This window comes from Hypanus sabinus, chromosome 6 (genome assembly GCF_030144855.1).
Source record: "Hypanus sabinus isolate sHypSab1 chromosome 6, sHypSab1.hap1, whole genome shotgun sequence".
Classification (NCBI taxonomy): domain Eukaryota; kingdom Metazoa; phylum Chordata; class Chondrichthyes; order Myliobatiformes; family Dasyatidae; genus Hypanus; species Hypanus sabinus.
This window is the reverse complement of record NC_082711.1, coordinates 170,288,416-170,315,936: the sequence shown is the minus strand read 5'-3', so window position 1 is coordinate 170,315,936 and position 27,521 is coordinate 170,288,416. Positions and strand designations below refer to the sequence as shown.

Sequence of the window (27,521 nt, the reverse complement as noted above, 5' to 3'; positions counted from 1 at the left end):
CCATTCCGGCTAAGGGAGATAGTCTACGGGGGTTTGTGAGTATGTGTCGTTTGGAGCATCCGCGCCCACAGGGACGGGTTGAGGGAGGCTTTAAATCAAGGCTGTTTAGTTCGAATAAAGTTACCTTTGACTGCAGTGTCTTTATTTTAGTACTGCGTGTAACGCTACACTGCTACAACGTGTTTTTTATCGCTATTAATATACATCACCACTGCCAATGCCTGACACCCGCCAGTGTGCGCTTTCATTTAATTCTTCGATCCAAGGTAGGCTAACTATGGAGTAACCTTCAACCCAACGTCTTTTTCTCGGAGTTCAAAATGTTTTTGTTGCATGCAGAAATGTAATTTCGTTTTCTCTGCAGGAGTTCATCAATTTCATAAATGCAACACATTATAGTTTGTTTATACATAGCATAAAGGCAAAAAAAAACCGTTGTATGCAGTGTTATTTCATTTTAAATGTCAAACGGGTTTTGTGGCTCCCAGTGTTTTCTTTTCTGTGGGAAATGGGTCCATATTGGCTCTTTCAGTGGTAAACGTTGCCGACCCCTGGCCTAGATAAACTGAATGTGGAGAGGATTTTTCCAATAGTGGGAGTCTAGAAACAGGGGGCACAGACTCAGAACAGATGGACATCTCTTTAGAATAGAGATGAGAAGGAATATCTTTCGCTGAGGGTGGTGAATCTGTGCAATTCATTGCCACAGGCAGCTCTGGAGGCCAAGTCATTGGGTATGTTTAAAGTGGAGGTTGATTAGCAAGAGCATCAAAAGTTATGGAGAGAAGACAGGAGACTGGGGTTGAGAGTGATAATAAATCAGCCATGATATAAAGGTGGAGCCGACTCCATCAGCCGAATGGCCTAATTCTACTCCTGTGTCTTATGGCCTTAGGAAATCTTTCCACTATAAAAGATCAGTTAACAGCCTTGTACAGGGTATTTGGTGCAGGTAGACGGAGTGGGATAAGGCAAAGTACCTTTAAAAAGTCAGAAGGAGGAAACTTACAGAGTAAGTTACACAGCATAGTAGCAGACCCTCAGCCCAACTCATCCTTAGCAATCAAGGTGCCTATCTGAGTGAGTCCCATTTACCAGTGCTTGGCGTATATCCCTCTGAACCTTTCCAATCTATGTACCCATCCAAGTCTCTTTTTAACATTGTAATTCTACCTACCTTTACTCATTCCAGTTCATTCCACATGCTCTGTGTGAAAGAACTTGCCTGTCAGTTCCCCTTTAAATCTGTTCCCGCTGATCTTAAGTGTATGCCCTCAAGTTTTAGACACCCCTATCCTGGGAAAAAGACTGTTACCATTTTCACCTTATCTACGCAGTTTGACTATTTTTTTCACTCAGTCACAATCAGGCTGTACTTCAGCAGTGCTGGCAGGCTTACACCACCATAGTTCAAAATTCTCTGGAGAGCCGGCAAAAAGGATAGCAAATAATGCAAGCCACCAATGGAGAAATATCTGTGGTTTAAACATCTATAGGCTTTTGTTAAACGTTTAAAGCCTTCAGACAACAATAAAATATTTAAAAGTTTATTGTGCCACGTTAGCATAACACTATTACACGGCACGGCTTTCTCGAGTTCAGAGTTCTATTCCGGTGCTGTCTGTAAGGGATCTGCATGTCCTCCCTGTAGAATGTGTGGGATTCCCCTGGGTGCTTGAGTTTCCTTCCACAGTCCAAAGACATACCCATTAAGCTAAATGGTAATTGTAAATTGTCCTGTGATTAGGTTAGGGGTAATTGGGATTGTCAGGGATAACGGACGTGGCGTGGCTTGAAAGGCAGGAAAAGCATACGCATTGTATCACTAAAATAAATGTTATTTTCAAAAACTAGAGCCCATGATAATTTAGGGCAATGCCTACTTAGCTATCATGTTATATTTAACATAAGGGCATAATTTTTAGCTAGTTAGAATCAAAAACATTTTTGCCGTCACCTACACTGTGAGTTGTCACTGGATATTGTAGTTCAAGTAGAATAGAGTATCTGTTTGTTGTATAAAAATGCATTTCCATGTAGGGTAATATAAGGGTGACAGATGACACATATTGTTCATCATAGAAACTGTTCTACATTATTCACAAACGCCGTCAGTGTTTAGCCTGTTCATAATAGAGTAATAAGTATAGAGCCATGGCTTTTGCTAAGCACATAAAATAACTCACACTTATATTCACAGAATCCTACATCCGGAACACATGTGATGACACAATACTATTACAGCTCTGGACTTTGGAGTTCAGAGTTCAATTCTGGCACCGTCTGTAAGGAGTTTAAACATTCTCCCCTGTGACCACTTGGGTCTCCTCTGGGTGCTCTGGTGTCCTCCCACCATCCATATATTTCCCATTTGGTAGGTTAATTGGTCAGTGTAAATTGTACTGTGATTAGGCTAGGGTTAAATCAGTGGGTTGCTGGCCGGTGCAGCTTGTTGGACCGGAAGGGCCTGTTCTGCGCTGCGTTTTAAAATAAATAAAAATAAATACATAAGCTCAACATGAAAAAAGTTTCTCATTTCTCTGCATGTTCCACCACAATTGCAAGAGATGTTTATCATTCCCATTCTTAATTTATTATGTTAAATTTCACCAGTCTATGGAGACATCACAAATAAAGTAAATATCACAAGCTGCAAGTACATTATGTTTAATATGCCATGACTAAAAGATTAGCTTTACTTGTCACATGTACATCAAAACATCATATAGTGAAGTTCATTGTTTGCATCAAATCAAATCAGTGAGGGTTGTGTGGGCAGCCCACAAGTGTTGCCATGCTCCAACGCCAACATAGCATACACACAGCTTACTAAAATACCGTCTTTGGAATGTGAGGGGAAACCAGAGCCCTCAGAGGAAACTTGCGTAGCCACAGGGAGTACGTACAAATTCCGTACAGACTGCGCCAGGAACCAAACCAGTACTGTAAAGCTACCGCGCTGTAAAGTGTTGCACTAACCACCATGCTACCTGCCACCCATGAATCCCATGGACCTTTTGGGTATACTTAAGGTTCTCTATTACACCCTAAATATTCCCAAAAGGTAATAAATACAGTTACTCTTTGTGTTAAAGCATAATATGAAATTTGATTTATTTTCAAACAAAACAAAGTGAGCTTAAGTTTAAGAATTATGAATAATACAAACTGAACAGTATTCATTTACAATTCAGCTGTTCTGAAAAAAAATCAGGGAATATATACATGTTAAAATATGACTCTGTCCAATTCTTTCCACAAACAGCATGACTCATGAGACTCTGGCACATATTTACACTTTTTTTTAATGAAATATCCTTCACTGGCTGAGGTCAAGGGAAACAATCTTGCAAAGAACCATGAAATTATTCAATTTCCAAATGTGCCCAGAGAAACGATGAATGAATCCTTTAAAAGTGCATGCTCACTATGAGCTCTCTTGTTTACATTTTAAGATCAGTGAATACTTCCTTAGCAGTATTTGAACCTTATTTATACTCCACTTGGATGAAGGACCATCATTAACATTTGGACCACTGAAGAATTTCAGGACAGAGATGCCTCTGCTGAAAGCTTAATTTGGAAAGACAGACTGTACGAACTCTAATTAACTGACCGCAGGTGAGGTTATGATGGCTTTATCGATAATCATGATAAAGATCAATTCCAGCAAATACTTTTTCTGGGGAAAAAACTAATTCCACCTCTTCATAGGTGTTTACCTATTGTCTATGTATTTAACATTTCTATTTCAAATTTTTGGTTAGAAATTTAGCCCTGGGCAGAACCGGCAAATTTTAGAGAAAGCCGAAGGTCGAAGCCTGAGGGTCAGAGTCTAATGGTAAAGATCCACAGGAGTCAGGAGGGCCAGGCTACTGGGATCGGAAATCTGTGTGAGTCTAGAAGTCGAGGTCCGAAGGTGAAACCTGTGATCAGCATCCTAGGATAAAGTTAAAGGTTGGAAGCCCAACGTGTGTGAGTCTGAGAATCCAGGGATAAGGTCTGGAGGCCTGGTGAAAGCCTGTCCTGGGGTTGGAGGCCTATCTGTGTGGGTGGGAAAGGGATCTGTTTTGTTCTGCTTGTCTTGTTTTGCTATGCTGTTATTGTTGCTTCACGTGTTGTTCTGCTGAGCGTTGTGGGCATATGATGTTGGCCCTGGGATGTGTGGCGACACTTGTGGGCTGCCCCCAGCAGATCTGCAGGTGTGCTGGTTGTTACTGCAAACAACACATTTCACTGTACATGTAATAAGCGAATCGAAAGGTTCAATCAAAGAACAGATGAACTTCCTGGGTCCTTAAAGGCAAGTAGAGTTGGAATTTAAGACTGTAGCACATTCAAATCCCGCTGAAAAATTATATATTTAAACAAAACACCCCAGTTTAACAAGAAATCCATCTCAAAATCTAACTCAGTGCAATTTTTCATGAAGTAATTTTATACCAGAATAAGCACACAAGGGTTCATTAACATTATCACTTTGACGAAGCACTGTAATTGCTTTCAGAAGTTTGGATGCAACATTAAAATCACAGCCTGGTATGCAAACACCAATGCCTTTGAACAGAAAATCCTAGCAAAAAGTAGTAGATACGACCCAGTCAGTCCATCACAAGTAAAACCCTCCCCACCACTAAGCATGTAAGCTGCATCCATCATCAAGGATCCCCACCTCCCAGGCCACGTTCTCTTCTCATTGGTGCAGTCATGAGGGATCTCAGGAATCACACGACCAGGTTCAGGAACAGTTATTACCCCTCATTCATCAGGCTCTGGAACCAAAGGGTTCACTCGACTTCACAAATCCCACTTTCAAAGACTCTTCATCTCACGTTCTTGATATTTATTGTTTATTTATTTATTATTAATACGTTTTCTCATTTGTATTTGTACTGTTTTTTGTATTTTGCAAACTCACTGTCCGCCCTGTTGGGTACGGGCAAAACGAATCTCAGGGTTGTAATATGGTGACATATATATCCTTTGATAATACATTTACCATTAAAATCTACTTACACAGTACCACAATAACCACTTGCTACAGCATGATATACTTACGTTAGTAATAATTCTGTGCAATGAATTAACCAACACATAATGAAACGTTGGAGAAGTTGATGCCAAACAGACCTGTAACAAGACAAGGGACTTTATGTCAGCAAGAGGATGTATAAAATACAATCTGCCAGGTTGCTGCAAACACAAACCCAGGGTTCAAAAACTAATCAGCCCACCACACTGTTCTTTATGGCTGACATATGCCTGCATTTCATGCCTGGCTCCCAACTGTCTCTCAAGCCGCTTACAAAGGGGAAAAAATTGCTGAAGGCTCACCACTTTATTTGCAGTTCCTGGAAATAACGCTGCCTTTGTGTGCCTCAAAATGACATGTAACAGTAGAATAAAGCTAGACTTCACATTTTATGCATTCACATGAGTATAAAAGCAGATGAACATTATAAGGGGTTTAGAAAGGGTAAATGCAAGCAGGCTTTTTCCACCGAGGTTGGGTGAGACTACAACTAGAGGTGATAGGTTAAAGGTGAAAGGTGAAATATTTAAGGGGCGCCTAAAGGGGAATCTCTTCACTCAGAGGATGGCTGCCAATGAAAATGGTGGACGCAGGTTTGATTTCAACATTTAAGACAAATTTGGATAAGCACAGGGATGGGAGGGGTATGGAAGGCTATGGTCCAGGTACAGTTCGATAGGACTAGGCACAGACTATGCTACAGTGCTCTATGGCAATAACTTTATAAAAGCTGCATCTTTAAAAAAAAAACAGAGGAGATCTCCCAATATTTTGGCCAATATTTATCTCACAACCAAATTAAATCAGGTAATACAATAACTTCTCATTTATATTCAGTTGGACATTATTTTTTCTGTATGCTGCTTGTATCACGCAGACCCATCCTTTGCAGCCATGCTCTTCTTAGCTTGTTCGAATCATTGACATAACAATGTCAATGGAGTAATTTTGCTCATTTGCTGTCTTAAAGCTCAAAGCAAAGTTCAAGTGTACAAGAATTCTGTGTCTCTATGTGTAGAAAGGTTACCAGTTCAAATTCCACCATGGCTAGGCATGGAAATTGATTTGCTCATTTTCAAATCATATAACGCTGAAAACTGCTGGATCTATCAAAACCTTTTCTTCATCCATTTGAGTAATCTCCTGATCAGCAAGTAAAACAGGTAAATCTGAAAGCCACTTCCACTAATCTTAATCACAACAACCTTCAATATAGTTATATTTAGTTCGTATGTGTAATTAGTTAACATTCTTGTGTGAAATCCAAGGGTAGCTGATTGGCATGTGTGAAAGATAACAAGTTGCAGGGCACAGCACAATAAGAAGGGTAATAGGACTAAAGAATCGCTCCCTCACGGTTGCCAGGGGCCCAACAGACCAAATGGTGTCTTGATTTAGTGCACATATAAAATTGCTAATCAAAAATGCAATATCCACATTTGGATTCCCAATTCACTACATACGAAATGTTGTCAAATGCATTGGTCATCCAGAACACTCTCAACACCCTCTAGAGCAGGGGTAGGCAACCTTAAGCATAAATGAATTTCTAGCATGCATTATTCATTAATTTGAGGCAAAACATAACTAGATGTACTTAAATGGATAAGTCCCATATTTCAAGTTTTTTATGTCATTTATCTGGCTCACCGTCTGCTCATTAATACATGATCTGGCCCACAGAGGCCTCTTTCAGTTCTATGCTCTTTTTCGTGTTCTCGTCCATTCTTCCTTGTTGCCGATTGGTGGGCTGGGGCTTTGGATGATCTGTTAAGTTTTTGTGTGAGGGAGTGGGTGGGGGGGGGGGGGTTTAAGGTTTGCGAGTTTTAGCTTATTTTTCTTTTCGTGTGGGGTGGGATTGATGTCTTTCTTTCAACTACTTCTATGGTTTTCTGTATTTTATAGCTACCTGGAGAAGACAAATCTCAGACTTGTATTCTGCGTACATACTTTGATAATGAAATGAACCTTTGAACATTTGTTTAATGTAATTTCCTGTATACAAGTGTAAGGAGAACAAAATAATTATTACTCCGGGCGCAATGCAGCGCAAATAAAAAACACAAAAGATAAAAGCATAATAATAATAAACACAATAAATATCAATACATAGGATAGCTTCTATGCATGGATTGTACATCTACAAAGCGATGCTAGGCAGTACAATAAGATGACTGATGGGAAATAATAAATCAGTGGTGGAGTTAGTGGGTGGAGGGGTTGATCAGACTTACTTCTTGGGGAAAGTAACTGTTTTTTGAGTCTACTGATTTTGGCATGGATGCCACTTAGCCTGGTCCCTGATGGGAGTAGGAGATCCTTCATGATGTTATTAGTCCTTTTATGGCATCTTTCTGTATATATGTTCTTGAAAGGTGGGTAGGCTGGTGCCAGTGAAGCACTGGGCAGTTTGACTACCCATTGAAGTGCCTTCCTATCTGCTGCAGTACAGTTTCCATACCAAGCAGTGGTGCAGTTTGTTAAGATGCCCTCTACTGAGCATACGTAGAAAGACGTAAGTATGGATGTGTGAAGTCCAGCTCTCTTCAGCCTCCTCAAAAGGTAGAGGTGTGAATGAGCTTCCTTGACGGTGTAAGATACTTTCTGGGACCATGAGAGTTTGTGTGTGAATTGTGCTCCCAGGTACTTGAACCTGCTTGCAGTTTCCACTGCTGTGCCTTTGATGTGAAGGGGCAAGGGGGTGTGAATTCTCCTGCGACAATAACCATCTCCATTGCCTTGTTGACATTACGGTAGAGATTATTTGCCTAGTACCAGGCCTTCCACTTCCTCTCTGTAGGCCGTCTCATAAACACATTCTGGTCTCTTCCCCCTTCCGCTCCAGTCTTGAAGGGCCTCGGTTCGAAACGTTGACTGTTTATTCCTCTCCACAGATGCTACCTGATCTGCTGAGTTCCTCCAGTACATTGTGTGTGTTTTCCCAACACCAATCAAAAGGTTCAATGCTTATTTGTAGTTTTGTGTATATTTAAAGTATCACTTTTTTTGAGACAATCTACTGAATTAGTGATATGATTTTTATGAACTCACCGTTAAAGACAAAGGATGAGAAATGTAAATGTTTGTGAAACAAAATCAAAGCACAGCAAATTACCTTGAAATGACTATTGTTGTGAGGATTGATACGAAAACAGGAAACAAAACAATCTATCATGAGATCCACATCTGCACTCTGGCTGCCAGCACCTCTGGAGAAAGGCTTGCTAGGATTGAACAACAGGGCCTGCAAAGGAACAACATACCAAAGCAATTACTGACACAAAACTATTATGTCATTTGTGTAAAATATATTTAATGCATTTACTGTATTTAAAGGCATTTAATTTTTCTTGATTATTTTCAGAGTTTCTGCTAATGCTTCCCTGTTAAGCATTTGTTAGTCATTTCTGTATTGTGTACAGTTCTGGTCACCTAATTATAGGAAAGATGTCAACAAAATAGAGAGAGTACAGAGGAGATTTACTAGAATGTTACCTGGGTTTCAGCACCTAAGTTACAGAGAAAGGTTGAACAAGTTAGGTCTTTATTCTTTGGAGGTTGATAGAGATATTGATAGAGATATTTAAAATTATGAGGGGGCTAGATAGAGTTGACATGGATAGGCTTTTTCCATTGAGAGTAGGGGAGATTCAAACAAGAGAACATGAGTTGAGAGTTAGGGGGCAAAAGTTTAGGGGTAACACGAGAGGGAACTTCTTTACTCAGAGAGTGGTAGCTGTGTGGAATGAGCTTCCAGTAGAAGTGGTAGAGGTAGAATTGGATAGGTATATGGACAGAAAAGGATTGGAGGGTTATGGGCTGAGTGCAGGTCGGTGGGACGAGGTGAGAGTAAGCGTTCGGCACAGACTAGAAGGGCCGAGATGGCCTGTTTCTGTGCTGTAATTGTTATATGGTTATATTTTGGAGTTTACTTTCTGAACTTAAATCGAAAACACACACAGCATTTTGTTTTGTGAGAGTAGAAGCTGTAGGAAACATAGACAAGGATTCATTTTGATTCCTCATGGCAGGCTATTTAGTGAACTTTTTCTCCATACAATGTTCCTGCCAAAATTATTTTGATAATTTCTATAAAAGCACAGTGAAGAGTTTACTGACCTGTTGCATCACAGCCTGGTATAGAAGCACAAATGCCCAAGAAGGGAAAAGCCTATAAAAAGTCATGGATATAGCTCGGTTTATCGCAGCAAAAGCCCTCCCCACCAGTGACCACATCGAAAAGGAGCAGAGCCACAAGAAAGCAGCACTCATCACCAACCAGCCTTACTATCCAGGCCATGCTCTCTTCTCGCTGCTGCCATCAAGAAGGAGATACAGGAGCCTTAGGTTCCAGACTACCAGATTCAGGAACAGTTACTACCCTTCAACCATCAGGCTCCTAAACCAATGTGGAACATATTAACACTGAACTGATTCCACAAACTGTGGACTCAATTTCAAGGACTCATGTTCTCAATGTTATTTATTATTATTTGTTTTTTTTTATTGTACAGTTTGTCTTCTTTTGCACATTGGCTGTTCGTAGTTTTTCATTGATTTAATTGCGGTTCTTTGTTCTACTGGGAATGCCCACAAGAAAATGAATCTCTGGGTTGTATATGGTGACGTATACATACTTTGATAATAAATTTACCTTGAACTTTACTTTGATTTAACTCAAAATTGACACAACCATCAAGGTCAGCTTTAATTGAAAATAAAGAAACATGCTGCTCCAAGGGTCAAACAACTTTAGTAGAGATGTGCTTAACCTCAGAGGAGAAAACACACAGCCAGGGGTTAGATAGTTAAATAATTTTCTTCAATTTTCATTTTGGATTTAAAGTGAACAGAAGAAACATTGTAAATAATTTGGAAGATGTGTAGCTCAGGCGGTTGATGGTTGGGTTGAGTTGTTCTTCAATCTTGGAAATTTACTGGCAAACGCTAAGTCACCATGAAAGAAGACCTCGTCAGTCCAAAATCAATAGCGCACTGATAATGTCTCTTCGCATGGTGATGAAACGTTTGTCATGATTGGAGAACAACTCAACCCAACCACACGAAACATGGATTATAGTTATCTAACAATTTAAAAGAACACAGCACAGATTTGAGAAATGTGTTTTTAAGTCTTATTTCCCAAGGTGAGGGGATCTAGTGAATATCTTCATGAGTCCAAGGTAATTAGTAGGGGTTGGAGCTACGGCCTAAATCTATCCAAAAAAATCCAGAAACATCCTCACCGTTCACCCTTTCAAATGCAGGTGGACAGTTTTTTAAAAGAACTCATAATATTGAAATTAATACATTTCATAGCAAAGAATATTTTTGGACCATTAAGTCCAGAGTGCTTTGAAAACACATGAGATTTTTGTGTATAAGGTTGGCACAGCCTTAAAATTTTGTGATTATGTATGAAGATCAACTCCAGGAGATCAAACTGCGTGCAGCTAACAGCCCAAGGTCTTCACATCAATTTTTGAAATTGTGCCAACAACTTTCCTGGCAGTCACTTCATGACAGAACAGCCTTAATAGTTTTAACCTGCAATTTGTACTGTTATGCGTTGCTAATCAATAGAGGAACTGAAGTGAGCTCATCTGAATGCAGAGGTGGCAAGCTCAATTTAGTTTCATGTTTTGAGTTATGACTTACTGTCAGAGATCCTGAGGCAACGTTACAGCAGTCTGTAACCGATGCCTCATCTGGGCTCTAATTATTTATCAAGCCAGACATAGTGACTGAATGGGCAATGATAACAATCATTAAATTTCTTTTCTTCAAGGCTTCAGATCTTGGACTCATCAATAGGGACATGACAACCTATTGCCCAAACTGATCAGTACCCATTTTTAGGCAGGTGCATGGAACTGTTTAAGGAACAGTAATCTTCCCTTAGGTACAAATTCGTCCTGATTTTCAACCCCATAACATGTGCAAACTAATAACTTATGAGTGTGATATACTGTGCTGCTGCAAAAAAAAAGCTAATTTTCATGCAGTTTGTATCAGGCAATAACAATAAACTTAAACTCTAATCTGTTGTCAGGAAACCCACATCTTTCACTTCCCATGCAGCATACTGGCATATAAATTAGCTGAACCAACAAGCCTAGTGAGATATTTTTGTAAAAAATTATGGATGAAAAAACCAAGTAAGTCACAGTATTTTAATTTCAAACTGTAGAAACAAAATCCATCCATCTTCCCCAAGATAATTATTTAATCCTTTTTTTTCTCAATTATTTTAAATGTCCAGATGAAGTGATGAAATGATTTGGTATGTTAAAAATGTGTCTTTTCTTTCACTAAATTAGCATAAGTGGAAGTAATGGACATCATGAGATGTAATAACATACCTTTAGGTCCACAACCATGGATTGAACCTGAAAGCAGATGACTGAGTTGTCCTCCCAGCTGATGTACGTGGAGGCCTTGCAAAGTTTAACACAGGCTATAGCAGCACTCTCGGTTAGTTGCCGACTACCAGCATGGCCAGCAAGAGCTTTCTTTAAGTTGTCCAGGAACTGCTTCTGCACAAAGTCAAGACAAGAAGGAGACAAAACAATTCAATCCTCCTGCAGTTCCACATATTGACACACTAATGACCTTGAGATCCATTAACAACAAAATTACACAGGGTAAGAATGTCTAAAGGTGAAGAAAAAACAACAGATATCTGTTTGGATTTATATTTAGGCTACATCCACACTAGACCGGATAAATCCATAACCGAAGCTTTTTCTCTTCATTTTGACCCTCCATCCACACTGAAACAGCATTTCCCTCCCCTGAAAACGGAGCTTTTCTAAAATGCCCTCCAGAGTGTGTAAATTTGAAAATGTCGCTTGGGCAGGAGTGGTGTGGACGGGGTAACCGGAGATTTCTAGAAACGCTGTCATGACGTGCCGAAACAGATGGCAGCATTTCATTGTTTTCTTGAACGCAACCCCCCCACACAACCTAACAATTTCAGAACAGATGGCAACGAGACTGAAGCCAGAAGAGTTAGAAATGTACTCACCCAATACTTTGACCTATAACTTACTGAATAAATAAGTATACTCACTTTGCCGTTTTCTGTCCTTGCTTGTATGAAGGTGGTTTACCTATTTATGCAAGTACTTCTCTGATAATAGATATGTAACTGCCTGATGTAACATTGTATGGAAATACAAGATAACACTGATGCAGACATGTTTTATACATTTAACAAGGGGCTTTATTAATGCAACAGAGTTAGTCAATTTTTCAGAATTAGTCATCAGCTGGGTCATACTGTCCATGAGCTCCATCGGTTGCCTCCATACGCTTCAGAATGTTTTTTAGTTTTCAGTCCTCCTGCGCGAGAGCAAACAGCTGTCCGTCATTTGGCAATTTTGTTTTAAGCTTTTCTAGTCTGTAACCAGACAAACAAGCACTTTCACAGCAAGATTCAACACCAAACATGTTGCTTGTTTTCTGTAGATGTGTCCTGCGCATGCCCAGTAGGAGGAGATTCACCGAAATACCTGTTTTAATGTGGATGGAGGTATTTTCAAAAACACTTGGTGTGGACGCCTATTGTTTTTACACGAAACCGGCGTTTTCAAAATTATCCAGTCTAGTGTGGACGTAGCCTTGGAATCATAGAATTATCACAGTAAAGAGGCGATAAAGCCCATTGAGACTATAGTATAAGTACCAGTGCACCAAAGAGTTTACTCGAGGATAGGGAATTAGGAAAAAGGGCTGTAATAACTGGAAGGTATAAATGTAATTTTCTTCACCCTGAACTGTTGATGACTCAATATTGGGAATACATCGCGGGATTGACTTTCACTCAGCTGGAAGCAAGCCTGAATGAATCACTGTCTCAATTCCCCTCAAACTAAAACAGGAGATCGATCTTGGTCATCCGGGTGACTCCAGAGTTCACTCAAAGAGCTCCTGCATTGCAACAGGATCTTGAGCCGCTTAATCAGGTAATGTGGCTCCACACTCCCCACAAAATTCCTCCGCAATTAGTTGACTGCCAGCTATACCATGCCTTCAGTTTTACCAGATGTCTCGGCTATTCATAAAACTATTCATAAACTACTAAATGTTAAAAGATAAAAGAATTTGAAAAACTGAAAATGTTAGAGATAACTACTTAACAATGAAAAAATATTAAATTATGAACAAATAAAGTATTACCCATTCTTCTCCACAACCATACAATCCATATTGAGATCAATAGACAAGGATTTTATACCAGTTCAAACTAGAGTCTGCAGCTGGACTCCATTGATCACAGGTGGAACATGTCAGAACCCAGTCAATAAATTTGGAATTCGTGTATGTGAGGTCCAAAATGCAGAGACATTTACTGAGAAATATCATCAGTTGTGTGTGGAATCACTGATATCAAGTAGCACAAGTGCCCCATAGCTCCAGGTAGCCGAGTTAAATTGTGATCTTTAATGCTGGAATTGGAGTTTGCACATTCTCCTGATGATCACACAGGTTTCCCATCTCTACTTTCCTCCCACATCTTGGTTGATCAGCTAATTGGCTTCTGTAAATTGGTTCTTAGGTTAATTAGGCTCTCGGACCACCAAAAATTGCCCCCAGGTGTAAGCAGGTGGCAGAAGGCGGGAAGAAGTCAATGGGATGCAAGAAGGGAAAAAATGGTTAAATATGATCATAAGTGTTTGTTGGCTCTGGGCCTGTACTTGCTGGAGCTTAGATGGATGAGGAGGGATCTCACTGAAACCTACCAAATATTGAAAGACTTAAGTAGAGTGGACGTGGAAAGGATGCTTTCAATAGTGGAAGAGTCTGGGACCAGAGGACACAATCTCAAAATATAAGGTCCCTTTAGAAGAGAGATGCAAAGTAATTTCTTTAGCCAGATGGTGGTGAATCTGTGGAATTCACTGCCACATACATCTGTGAAGGCCACGATACTGGGTATATTTAAAGTGAAGGTTGAAAGGTTCGTGATTTGTAAGGCTATCAAAAGTCACAGGGAGAAACTAGGAGAATGGGGTTGAGAAGGAAAATAAATCAGCCATGATTAAATGATAGAGCAGACTCAGTAGGCTGAATGGCCTGATTCAGTTCCTATGTCTTATGGTGTTATAGTCTAGTGAAAATGGATGTTTGATCATCAGCATAAATGTGTAGACCTAGATGAAAGGTTCCCTCACAATAGCTGAGGCACTAAAACCAAACTCAGCCAAGCTAGTTGTAACAGGACTAACTTGCCTTGGTATCCTCAGATTAGGAAGAGACTGGAGTATGTTCATGGTTAATGCTGTGGACAGACATTTAGGAACTACTTGCTAGAAGTTTAGATGAAGTCATCTGCAACAATTTCAGAAGGTTTACAAAAACAAATAATAAGAAATTCTTTCAAACTAAAATTTGAAATACAGACAGACAGACTTTATTGATCCCGAGGACAATTGGGTTTTGTTACAGTCGCTGCAACCAAGAATAGTGTAGAAATACAGCAATATAAAACAATAAATAATTAAATAATAATAAGTTAATCATGCCAAGTGGAAATAAGTCCAGGACCAGCCTATTGGCTCAGGGTGTCTGACACTCCGAGGGAGGAGCTGTAAAGTTTGATGGCCACAGGCAGGAATGACTTTCTATGACGCTCAGTGTTGCATCTCGATGGAATGAATCTCTGGCTGAATGTACTCCTGTGCCTAACCAGTACATTATGGAGTGGATGAGAGTCGTTGTCCAAGATGGCATGCAACTTGGACAGCATCCTCTTTTCAGACACCACCGTCAGAGAGTCCAGTTCCACCCCCACAACATCACTGCTAGGCAAATAAAAGAGCATAAAATAACTTTTTTTAAAAAGAGTAAGTAGTTTTGCTGTAAGAAATGAAATGCCATTCCTATTCCATCTTGAAGCTCTGATAATACACTGATCATGTTTATTCATGAAACTGGGGCAAGCAGAAGGAGATGGAACTAAAGGGAAATGTAACAGGGCAGGAGAGAAAAAGATTAGAAACTTAATATTTCCAATAATTCTAGTAAACTAACAAAAAAATCAATCCCACAGCTCAAGTATTCTCACTGGTGACAATAATAACGATCACATTACAAAACTCTCTCGTATTATATAAGAAGCTGCCACTGATGACTCAACATGCAACCAATCTCCAGATATTTACCCATTCAGCTAATTGATCTAATACAGTACCACATGATATAAACATAAGAGATCGTGCAGGTGCTGGAAATCCACCACACATACAACACTCTGCAGGAACTCAGCAAGTCAGACAGCATCTATAGAGGGGAATAAACAGTCAATGTTTCAGGCCAAGATCCTTCATCAGAACTTTGATGATGGGTCTCAGCCTGAAATATCGTCTCTTTGATCCTCTCTGTAGATGATGCCTGACTTCCTGGGTTCCTCCAGCAACTTGTGTGTGATACAGCATGCCTTCTTTGTTAAATGCACAGCTTTAAAAAATGCAAACTAGACACAATAGGCACTAATAAAATTTATTTTAATTCTAAGCACATGGTGGTGTGATTTCCCCAAGCCCCAATAAACCAGGTGAATCACTGTACAGGTATTACTTAGTATTTTTTTAAATAATTCAATTGACTTTATTTCTTACATCCTTCATATACATGAGGAGTAAAAATCGTTACATTTCCATCTAAATGTGCAATGAGCAATCATAGTAATTTTTAATAATTTATAACAAATAAAACAGTCAATGTAACATAGAAATACACTCAGATCAGCATGAGTTAATCAGTCTGATGGCCCGGGGGAAGAAGCTGTCCTGGAGCCTGTTGGTCCTGGCTTTTATGCTGTGGTACCGTTTCCCAGATGGTAGCAGCTGGAACAGTTTGTGGTTGGGGTGACTCGGGTCCCCAATGACCCTTTGGGGCTTTTTTGCACCTGTCCTTGTAAATGTCCTGAATCATGGGAAGTTCACAACTACAGATGTGCTGGGCTGTCCACACCACTCTCTGCAAAACCCTGCAATTAAGGGAGGTACAGTTCCCATACCAGGCAGTGATGCAGCCAGTCAGGATGCTCTCAATTGTGCCTCTGTAGAACGTTCTTAGAATTTGGGGGCCCACACCAAACTTTCTCAACCGTCTGAAGTGAAAGAGGTGCTGTTGTGCCTTTTTCACCACACAGCTGGTGTGTACAGACCATGTGAGATCCGCAGTGATGTGTATGCCGAGGAACTTAAAGCTGTTTACCCTCTCTACCCCAGATCCATTGATGTCAGTAGGGGTTAGCCCGTCTCCATTCCACCTGTAGTCCACAACCAGCTCCTTTGCTTTTGCGACACTGAAGGAGAGGTTGTTTTGTTGACACCACTGTGTCAGAGAGATTACTTCTTCCCTGTAGGCCACCTCGATATTGTTTGAGATTAAGCCAATCAATGTAGTGTCGTTGGCAAATTTAATTAGCAGATTGGAGCTGTGGGTGGCTCATGAGTATACAGGGAATAAAGGAGGGGACTTAGTACAAAGCCCTGAGGGGCTCCTGTGTTGAGGGTCAGAGGGGTGGAGGTGAGGGAGCCCACTCTTACCACCTGCCAGCAATCTGACAAGAAGTCCAGGATCCAGCAGCACAAGGGAGGGTCAAGGCCGAGGTATCTGAGCTTCCTGTCGAGCCTGGATGGAATTACAGTGTTGAATGCTGAACTGTAGCCCAAGAACAGCATTCTCACATAAGTATCCTTATGAAAAGACAATAGCTCAACAGAAATTTGTACAGAACATTGGGTAAGAACACAGCTCTTTCTATCTGAAACCAAGATGAATTTGAATGAAAATTTTCAACAGGTGTAATCATTTGGCAGCATAAGCTCTACAACAGACTCTACCAAAGGTAAAAGCCAATTGTAGTATTTCATTCAAAAAAGTAGGGCTATCTTAGAAGTTGATTAAAAAAACCTAGAATCATTGTAGAATGTTTAATTTATCTTTCTGTTAGGCATGGAATCGCACTATTATAAACAACTCTCAGAGAATTCTATTTTTTCTGATTGCTCGAGTGGTCATTCATTTCCTGTGGAACAAACCTGTCACAGAATGACCTCTATTGGCAATAGACTGTCAGTGAAGAGGACCAGTTGCACACGGCACACCACCCAACTTTTCAATCACATAAAACACCAGGCCTTTGCTCAGAATGCCTAAGCAGCCACTTTACCTCAAAACAAAAACCACTGTGGAAATTGGTGAGTCAATCATCTGCACAAAGACTGTTTTATAAATATTAACATCCCAACATACAGAAGATTTGTAGTCTTTTTGCCTCCAAGATGACCACAGCCTAGTCATGGTTTGGAGGCTTGCGTGCCTCAATGACCTGGACAGTTACGTTGGCTGGAGTCAGGACTTGGTGCTTTGACTCTTGGTTGGATCACCCATGCCAAACAGGTCAAAGGGTAGAGGCCAGACTAAGAGCGGTCCACCGGTCCTCCAGGTTTGGGGCTTCAGCTCAGAACTAAAAACCCTGACTGGTAAAGCAGAAATGTTACAGAAACAGCAATGAAGAATCCTTCTGCACCTAAGTGCAATGGTATTCCTTAAACTCCACCTGGGACTTGATTGACTGACACAATGAAAGAAGCCGTGAACACCACCAATGATGGAGGAACTTCATTGCTGCCCTAAATGCCAGTGGCATAGCGGGTAAAAGAAAGAGATACAGAAGACTTATATGATTGTTTTAATATAAATCTTCTGTCTGATGTCATGCTTTTAAGACTGGAATACAGAAGCATAGTACTTAAATTATTGTACAGCAGCCAAATTATCCAGGGAGCATTTCAAATCCATCATGGCATTGGGAGAATTTAAGTTCAACCACGTAAATTGATTTGGAATTGGAAAATCAAACAACATAAACCTACTAGAGACACAAGGCACAGCAGATGCCAAATTTGGAGCAACAAACAGTCTGCACCAGGATCTCTGCAGGTAAAGAAACAACTGTGAGGGGGGAGGGGGGCAACTGTAAATGTTTCAGGTTGAAGCCATGCACCATGATTGAGTGGAGAAGTAAGAGATAAGAGATCTTGCCTCTCCCCTCTCAGTCCTGACATAGGGTCTTGATCCAAAACATCAGCCATTCCTCTTCACCCACTTGACCCGCTTGAGTTCTTTCCACAGACTGGTTGTTGCTCCATCAACGTAGTGGATTTTTGAAGTCTCATCCATCTCACTGATGGAGTTCAAGGAAGGATATTTGCGTTCATTACTCAGTCTGGCCTGCATCCAAGTCCAAATCCAATGTGGCTGGCTCTCAACTGTCTCCCAATTTCTGGGGTAATTAGGAATGGAGAGTAAATGCCACTGCTGCCAGTGGTACCCACTGATATAACTATTCTCAAAGTCAAGCACAAATTACCAATTTTCAATCTGGAGTAACTAATCTATAACACTAACTAAAATGGAAATCTATCAATGCTTTAACTGCTATTGGATTGAGCTGTAGAATTATTATCCTTCTTGCACTTTAACTTGTTTGTATTTTTATATAATTACCTATAAACATGGGATTGTTCAGTGAGATTTTCAGTGGTTAGTTGCCTTTACATTTTTCTGGAAACTTCTTCATGTCAGTGGTGGGTGTCACGTTATTGAATCTATTTAATTGGTTAACTTTGTTATCTGGTGAAATTTCAAGAGAATTAGTTGTCTGGGATAAGACCAGACAACCTTTTTTTCCTTAGGCTCTCTTATATTCCTTCCTTTGTCTGTCCTTTTTCACTCTTCATCTCTCACCATTTCCCCTCATTTCCTTTGCTGTTGTAAAGCAGGCATTCCCAACCTGGGGTCCACGGATTCCTCAGTTAATTGTAAGGGTCTATGGCATACAAAAGGTTGGGAACGTCTGTTGTAACGCTCAATAAAACAACTGTAAGCAATAAGATTTATTCTTATTTTCCAAAGCACCCTTGGATCACAAGAGCGTCAGGATCCAACAATGCCTTAAAGATTATGGCAAAAAATGATTCACAAATCCAAAGAAAGTGGGGAAAAGGCATTTGTGATGGACACCTCAAATAGCTCATGAATCAAGTAGCTGATCAAGTGGTAGATCAGGTCTGCCCTGGGCTTATTGTACATTTAAACATGAGATGGCCAGTTTCAATCTGGCTATGTCAATAAAGATGAGAAATACATTTCTTTTCATTTAGAAAACTAATCAGAATTCTTGTTCTTAGTCAGTACATGGCAATCATCATTGAAGCATGCCCATACAAAGAGGATCATGCTAGGCTGTGCTTTCTTTTGGTTCAACAAATGTATAATAAAAATTTTCAAGCAACAAGGCACATAAGACCTGAGAGAGTAGCTCCAGCAAAATGTCAACATCCTGGAGATGTGTGGAACAAACTTACCTTGTTCATTTTGCTTTCTTCAACCTCCTCCTTGGAGATGTCCTGCAGAACGTCAGGTGAGAGAATCAGGAGGATGATCTGTAGGGGCCACACTGCTGCTTTTCGTTTGGCACTTTCGGCAAAACTATCCACAAGGTCAAACAGCTTCTCTGAACAATCTGTGTGTGTGTGTGTGTGTGTTGAGGGATAAAAGCAATCAAAGAAAAACAATACAAAAGATAAAACATCAAACATAGTGTCAGATGATTCACAAACCCACCCATTCTAACAAAGTGATGATTTAAATGTCAGGAGAAAATTATTCAACTATGCATAGCACAAAACTAAATTTTTATTTTCATAAAAGAACAAATAATTTTTTAATAGACACATGTGCTAGTTTCTTATAAAGCATTACAATTTCTTGTGAAAAAAAACAGGCATTCCACAACTGCTCCACATCCCAGAGAGCTGCAGCATCTGTTTGGATTGCCATTGGTAAATGCAGGACAAACCAAGAAGTTGGGTTAAATAGTTTCGGGTGCAATGGTGGAATACAAAACTGGGTTCAGAGCCTTCAGTGCATCTACAGCAAAAATCAATGTAACAAGATACTGGACCATGTGAAGAATATTTCCACAATAAAAAAAAATCATAGGACACAGGTGCAGAAGTAGTCTGCTCCACCATTCCATCACGGCTAATATATTTTACCTCTCAACCTTACTCTCCTGCCTTCACCCACCAGTTCCAAGATGTACTGAGCTGTGTCACCAACCTTGCAGTTTCTTGTGGGCATGGCAGAGAATTTGCCATATCAAGCCAAGATTCTTTGATGTAGGAAGCTTTCTGTGGTGTACTGATAAAAATTCCTAAGAGTGTAAGGGGACATATCAAATTTCATTACCCTCTTGAGGAAGCAGAGGCACCAGTAAGCTTTCTTGGCCATGGTGTCAACTTAGTTGGATCAGGTCAGGCTATTGGTGATGATCCTAGGGACATGATAATGTAAGTTGCTGCAGGCCTGTCTGGTGGAGGAATAGTCGACATTGAAGCTGTGTAGCCTCAGCTACAGTGAGAACTAGGCCTCAAGCCTTAAGCTCGCCTGCTGCTTCAGCCCAGGTGAGAGAGGCAGAAGCACTACAGCAAGGTTGAGCTCGGTTGGGGCCTGGCCTCTCCTGGTCAGTGCTGCCTTCCCGTGTTCGAGCAATGGAATGACAAGCTGGATTGTGCAACCATCAATTGCAGGACATTGTCACTCAGGGTCTTAGAATTTATATGTTTTGTTCGAGTGACTATCTTCCTTTACTCAATATTTTGAATAATGTTACTTACTATTTTTGTATGTTTGCTTGCTATTTTGAATGTTTTGCCCCAGAGGAACACTGTTTCGTCTAGCTGTATCTATGTATGGTTTGAACGATAACTAAACTTTTGATTTGATTTTTGATTTGAAGATCTCTATCATCTCGACCTTAGCACCATTGGTTTAAATGGGAGCATGTGGACAGCCCCCTTCTTGAAGTCAATGGCCATCTCTTTTCCTTTTACTGACATTGAAGGAGAGATTGTTGTCATGACACCATGTCACTAGGCTCTCTGTCTCCTTCCTGTACTCTGACTCATCATTATTTGTGATACAGCCCACTTCACAGATAGAGTTAGTGCAGAATCTAGCCACAAAATCAAGTGTGGGGGGCTGAGGATATAGCCTTGTGGGGCACCAACGTTGAGTAGAATTATAGAAGGGGTACTTGCAAGCTGAGGTTGGATGAGACTAGAACGACTGGTCATGGGTTAAGGGTGAAAAGTGAAATTTTTATGAGTAAAAATGAGGAGGATCTTCTTCACTCAAAGGGTGGTGAGAGTGTAGAACAAGTTGCCAGCACAAGAAGTGGATGCAGGTTTGATTTCAACATTAAGGGAAATTTGGATAGGTACAGGAATGGGAGATGTTTGGAGGGCTATGGTCCCAGTACAGGAATGGGCAGAATAATATTTTTGCATTGACTAGATGGATCAAATGGCCTGTTTCTGTGCTGTAGTATTCTATGTCTCTAACTTCAAGGTGTCTCTGAATTAATGCCCTGCAATTCTGCACGGACAACGAAGCACTGGCCAGCAAGCATTAACACACCAAGCTTTCAGAATGCCCTACATCATTCGTTCCATTTCAAATGCAATCCACTGCACGTTTCACCATCATAAGCACAATATAATTTTTTTTTAACTTTTTATGTGTGTTCTCAGGATGTGGGAGAGGCTGGCAAAACCACATTCATGGCATTACCCTGAGGTAATAGTGGTGAGCCTGCTTTTCCTACAGCTGCATTTCCTCCTCTTGAACAGTGCAAGCATTTTGTACTTGTCTTTTCATTATTTTTTTTATTCTGTTTCCATATGATCAGAAGAGAGTCAATGAATATTATGTATGATCAGTTCTTGATTAGTGGATCCCTTTAGACCAGAATGAGAAGGAATTTCTTAAGCCAGAGGGTGGTGAATTTGTGGAATTCATTGCCACAGACTTCTGTGGAGCCTAGTCATTGGGTATATTTGATGTGGAGATTCATGCATTCTTCATTGGTAAGGTGTCAAAGGTTAGAGGGAGAAGGCAGGAGAACGGGATTAAGGGGGATAGATGACAGAATGGTGAAGCAAACCCAATGGACTGAATGGTCTAATTCTCCTCCTTTGTTTTATTGTCTTATATCTATGCATTTCAGATCTTAATTAAATGGTAGCCTGGTATCTGCACGTACAACCACACCGATAATTTAACATTTTAGGTAACAAAGGATCAGGTAAAGTCTTCATTACATAAACACAGCCACAGCAGCATCCAAAGAGAAACTATAGCGTTTTCACATTCGACTTCCAGAAATATCCAACAGCTCTCTCCAACATGTGACAATGATATTCGTAGCATCACTCACCTGCCAGATCAGGCTGAGGTCTCTGGTACAACATGGTGAACTCGTCAGGATAATTTTCCACCCAGTTCCAAAATGCCTATATCATTAAATATTTCAATGTTTGTAATCATTTCAGCTTATTACAGAAGGATTATATTTAAAATCATATCTGTAAGATACACAGCTAGGTATATTCTTCAGCCTTTGCAGTTACTTTCAGAGTTTCCTGTGATATGATTTTGTAAACAAATAAAATGTATCAAGATGCAACATTCCACCAATGCTCAGAAGCACAAATCCATCTTTTGAAACACAAAAATTTCTCTTCCCACACAAACATCACTATTCCCCATGAGGAGGCCTAAATGATGCGTTGTCATAGGTTGCAGATCTGTCTAAGCATCATCGAAACGTCATGTGCACATTTTTAAAATCACACAGCTTAAGACCTAGCCTTGGCTGACGCTCAAACCCAATGGCTGTATCAGTAGGGAATTACAACAGCTTTCAGCTGTGTTGATCACTTGAATACTTAAGTACGAGATCATCCTCGAATCCTCGTTGAGGAACATGCCTTTCCAGCCCACCATATCCAAGCCAACCATTTTGCTCATCTAAACTAATCCCATCTGGCCACATTCATCATCATCATTATGTTCCGTGTCGTATGACGTGGGCAATCATGGTCCATGATTACAATTGTTCCTGGCAAATTCTACAGAAGTGATTTGCCACTGCCTTCTCCTGGGCAGTGTCTTTACAAGACGGGTGACCCCAGCCATTACCAATACTCTTCAGAGATTGTCTGCCTGCCGTCAGTGGTCGCATAACCAGGACTTGTGATATGCACCAGCTGCTCATCCATCACCTGCTCCCATGGCTACACGTGACCCTAATCAGGGACTAAGCAGGTGTGACACCTTGCCCGAGGGTGACCTGCTGGCTGGCGGAGGGAAGGAGGGCCTTACACCTCCTTTGGTAGAGATGTATCTCCATCCTGCCACCCACTGCTTACATTAGGTCCATAATTCCCTATATCTTGCTTATTAAAGCATCCGTCTAAATGCCTCTAAAATTAAATGATGGTTTCAGCCTCTGTCACTTTTCTCTGTAAAGCACATTCCAGATATCAACCACTTTCTAACAAATTAACCCTCAAGATCCTCTATAAAACTCATTACTCCCACTTTAAAATTGGTCTTTCCTGTTTCTGAAATCAGGGTGGAAGGATCAGAAAGAAAGAGCACAAGAAACGCACACTAGGTGCTGGAGGAACTCAACAGGTAATGCAGCATTAATGAAGGCCAGTTGCAATCTTATTGAATTACATATCTGGTGTACAGGACAACTTCTCCCTCTCTGATGGAACAACCTGATGGCATGAATATTCATTTCTCCTTCCAGTAAATAATTTCCCTCCCCTCTTGCTCTATTCCCCACTCTGACCTTTTACCTCTTCTCACCTGTTTATCACAACCCCCTGGGTCCCCTCCTCCTTCCCTTTCTCCTATGGTCCATTCTCCTCTCCTATCACATTCCTTCTTCTCCAACCCTTGACCTTTCCCACCCACCTAGCCTCACCTATCACCTTCTAGCTCACCTCCTTTCCCTCTCCCAACCTGGCATCTTCCCCCTTCCTTCTTGTCCAGAAGATGGGTCCCTGCCCAAAACATCGAGTGTTTGTTCATTTCCACAGGTGTTGCCTGACCTGCTGAGTTCCTCCAGCATTTTGTGTGTGTTGCTTTGGATTTCCAACAGCTGCAGACTTACTTGTGTTTACTATTGAATTATATATCTGGTGCACAGGACCACTTCTACTGTTACTTAAATTTCAGACATAAATAGAATAGACAGTCTTTTTCCAAGGGTAGAATTGTCAAATATTAGAGGGCATAGATTTAAGGTAAAAAGAGGAAAATTATATATCTTATTATAACTTAAAGATTTTTGTAATGTATTGCTCTGTACTGCTGCTGCAAAACAACAAATTTCACAACATATGCCAGTGATAGCCAATTTGATTCTGGATTAGTTTAAATTAGGATCAGAGTTAACACAAACATTGTAAGCTAAAGAATAGAAATTCTGCAGACGCTGGAAATCCAAAGCAACACATACAAGATGCTGCAGGAATTCAGCAGGCCAGACAGCATCTATGGAAAAGAGAAAACAGTCGACATTTCAGGCCGAGACCCTTCATCAGGATTGTGGGCTAAAGTTCTAATTGCCTATATTTCTGCTAAGGTCATTGGTGCTTCCTTAATCACTTACAAGTTCCGAAACAACATCTTGAAAAGTATGTTAAAAATAACCCCAATGTAAATTCCAAGGAAATTCAGCCTACGTTTATGTAATATCTCCTTTTAATTACATAAAATAAAATGCCATCAAGATCAAATTATTAGGAAACTGTTATAATTAATAATCCATATAATTAAATGCAGTCAACAAGAATTTTCAACAAGATCTGAAGCTAAATAAAGAGAATAACTTGCAAAAATAATTATATATTTCACTTTAGCAACTTCGTGAAATAGTTCACATTTCATAATTATAAAGTTAAATTAAATAATTCAAAATATTACAAATACCCTACATAATTAAACATATCTATAACCCAACAAATTCAATAGTGAAGGTGCATGTAACACGGGAATAGCCTACACAAAAGATCCTGCAGATGCTGGAAATTCAGAGTAATATGTACAAAATACTGGAGGAACTCAGCAGGTCAGGCAGTATCTATGGAGAGAATTCAACAGTCGACACTTCAAGCCAGAATCCTTCATCAGAACTGGAAGGGAATGGGGAAGATGCCAGAATAAGAAGGTGAGGGATAGGAAGGAGTACACGCTAGAAGGTGATCTTGAAGCCAGATGGGTGGGTGAGGGGCAATGAAGTGAGAAACTGAGAGGTGATAGGTAGAAAAGGTAAATACCCTTCCTTTCCAGTTCTGATGAAGAGTCTTGGCCTGAAGCATCAACAGTTTATTCCTCTCCATAGATGATGCCTAACTGTTGTACATAGGTAAACAATTCTTTAAATCATCTCCCTCCATCCATCAAATGTCTATTAGGACAGGGACAAAATGCTGAGAGAAACTTACCTTTTCAAGACTGCTGATGACTGCCAACTGAGCTGCTTTTTTCAGTGATTTGAATTTAAAGACTGTCTCTGTAGTAAATAAAAGGATTTCATTACTTTCTCTCCGAGCTCGATTTTAGCACATGCTAGAGGAAATTAAATATTTAAGAAAATACAGTGAATAGGGCCAAGCAGAGAAAGCTTATGCATTAATTCTTCTGCATGAACAGAATAATAGTATGCTCTACAATTGAGCTCCAGGTTATTAAACTGAAAATTTCAGCTGTTTTGAATTTCTCAACTGACATTCTACATATCATTGATGTCCTTCTTAGCAACATTTCATTCCCAGAGTGCTAAGGTAGGTCATTAACTCCTAGTTCTCAGTCCTATACTTTCACTGACTTCAACAAAATTCAGAGGAGGTAGGCAATTGATCCATCTGCATCTCTTCATCTCACAAACAGGAACGCAAAACATCTCACACTTTAATTGAGCTAAATTTATCATTCAGAAAATCTGGATGATGATCCAACCTTAGGCACAATCCAGAGCCCTATCACCATGCCATTATAATTAAAATGTTCCATTTTGTCAAAAAGAATTTAAGTACAAATCTAGCCAAAACAAGTGACATATCTTACAGGGAGAATGGCAGACTTTCAGATCAAACTAGGCTAACAGTTCAAGTGAATGCCAAATTAGTTCTGACATTTCCCTCTAAGTCAGAACAGCTCAATTGTTATCAGTAAAATAATCCAACCTCCCATCTTTAGGAGTGTCCTATTCACATTGCCTAAAGCAATTGTTCTGCACGCGTGATAGGAAGGATTTCTAATAAACATGTCCATCATTCACTTAAACTGATCTAATCTTAATCCAGGGGTTCTTAAACTTTTTTATGCCATAGACCACTTTGTCAGTCTGGTGAAGCCTATGGATCCCTTTGGCAGTCCAGTGAAGCCTATGGACCCCATTGGCAGTCCAGTGAAGCCGACAGACCCCTTTGGCAGTCCAGTGAAGCCTATGGACCCCATTGGCAGTCCAGTGAAGCCTATGGACCATTTTGTCAGTCCAGTGAAGCCTATGGATCCCTTTGGCAGTCCGGTGAAGCCTATGGACCCCTTTGGCAGTCCAATGAAGCCTATGGACCCCTTTGGCAGTCTGGTGAAGCCTATGGACCCCTTTGGCAGTCTGGTGAAGCCTACAGGCCAATTTGAGTGTCTGGTGAAGCCAATGGACCCCTTTGGCAATTCGGTGAACTGTCCAGTGAACCCTATGGACCCTTTGGCAGTCGGATGAAGCCTATAGACCCCTTTGGCAGTCTGGTGAACCCTATGGACGCTTTTGGTAGACCAGTGAAGCCTATGAACCCCTTTTATAGTCCAGTGAAACCTATGGATACATTTGGCAGTCCAGTGAAGCCTACAGACCCCATTGGCAGTCCGGTGAAGCCTATGGACCCCTTTGGCAGTCGGATGAAGCCTATAGACCCCTTTGGCAGTCTGGTGAACCCTATGGACCCTTTTGGTAGACCAGTGAAGCCTATGAACCCCTTTTACAGTCCAGTGAAACCTATGGATACATTTGGCAGTCTGGTGAAGCCTACAGACTCATTTGGCAGTCTGATGAAGTTTATAGCCTAATTTGGCAGTCTGGTGAAATTGATAAGATACCTTCTCAGAATAATGTATTTAAATACATAAGATACATAGGACTACAAAAGCAACCAATTATATTGAAATATAGTTAACAAAATATTAAAAGGCTAATTTGTGATATAGTGCTTCTTTATTAACACATTAAATATGAAGTCTGCAGGCAAGCTAAAATTTTATTTTTTAAAGACATCAGTGAGAAGGCTGTTGTTGCTTAGCTTGAATAAGAATATTAAACTGTAGGCTGGTCTTTGATAAAGCGATACGCACGTCATGTTCGACATCCAGTCGCAGTGGTGCCCAGTAGATAGCCAGCTACGTTGCATGAGCGTCAACGGATTGGAAGACTGCGATCATGTTCGATCTAGCAGTGGGTCTAATAGCTACCATAATTTCAAAGTACTGATGAGTGTGCCATAAACAATTTTTTGAGATACTTATAACAACTATAGTGTGATATGAAAATATC

General features: G+C 40.4%; 1 protein-coding gene across 10 annotated transcripts in view; it reads right to left on the bottom strand.

Moving 5' to 3' along the window:
* nf1a (neurofibromin 1a) overlaps positions 1-27,521 on the bottom strand; it is a 357,260-nt gene that overhangs the window by 237,170 nt on the left and 92,569 nt on the right. For all 10 annotated transcript variants that reach the window (XM_059973505.1, XM_059973509.1, XM_059973507.1 and 7 more), the window contains exons 6-11: positions 25,417-25,484; positions 22,332-22,407; positions 19,417-19,574; positions 11,395-11,568; positions 8,148-8,276; positions 5,059-5,130 (exon numbers count right to left, since the gene is read on the bottom strand). In XM_059973505.1, coding sequence (XP_059829488.1) covers positions 5,059-5,130; positions 8,148-8,276; positions 11,395-11,568; positions 19,417-19,574; positions 22,332-22,407; positions 25,417-25,484 — 677 coding nt within the window. The remainder of the gene's footprint in view (positions 1-5,058; positions 5,131-8,147; positions 8,277-11,394; positions 11,569-19,416; positions 19,575-22,331; positions 22,408-25,416; positions 25,485-27,521) is intronic.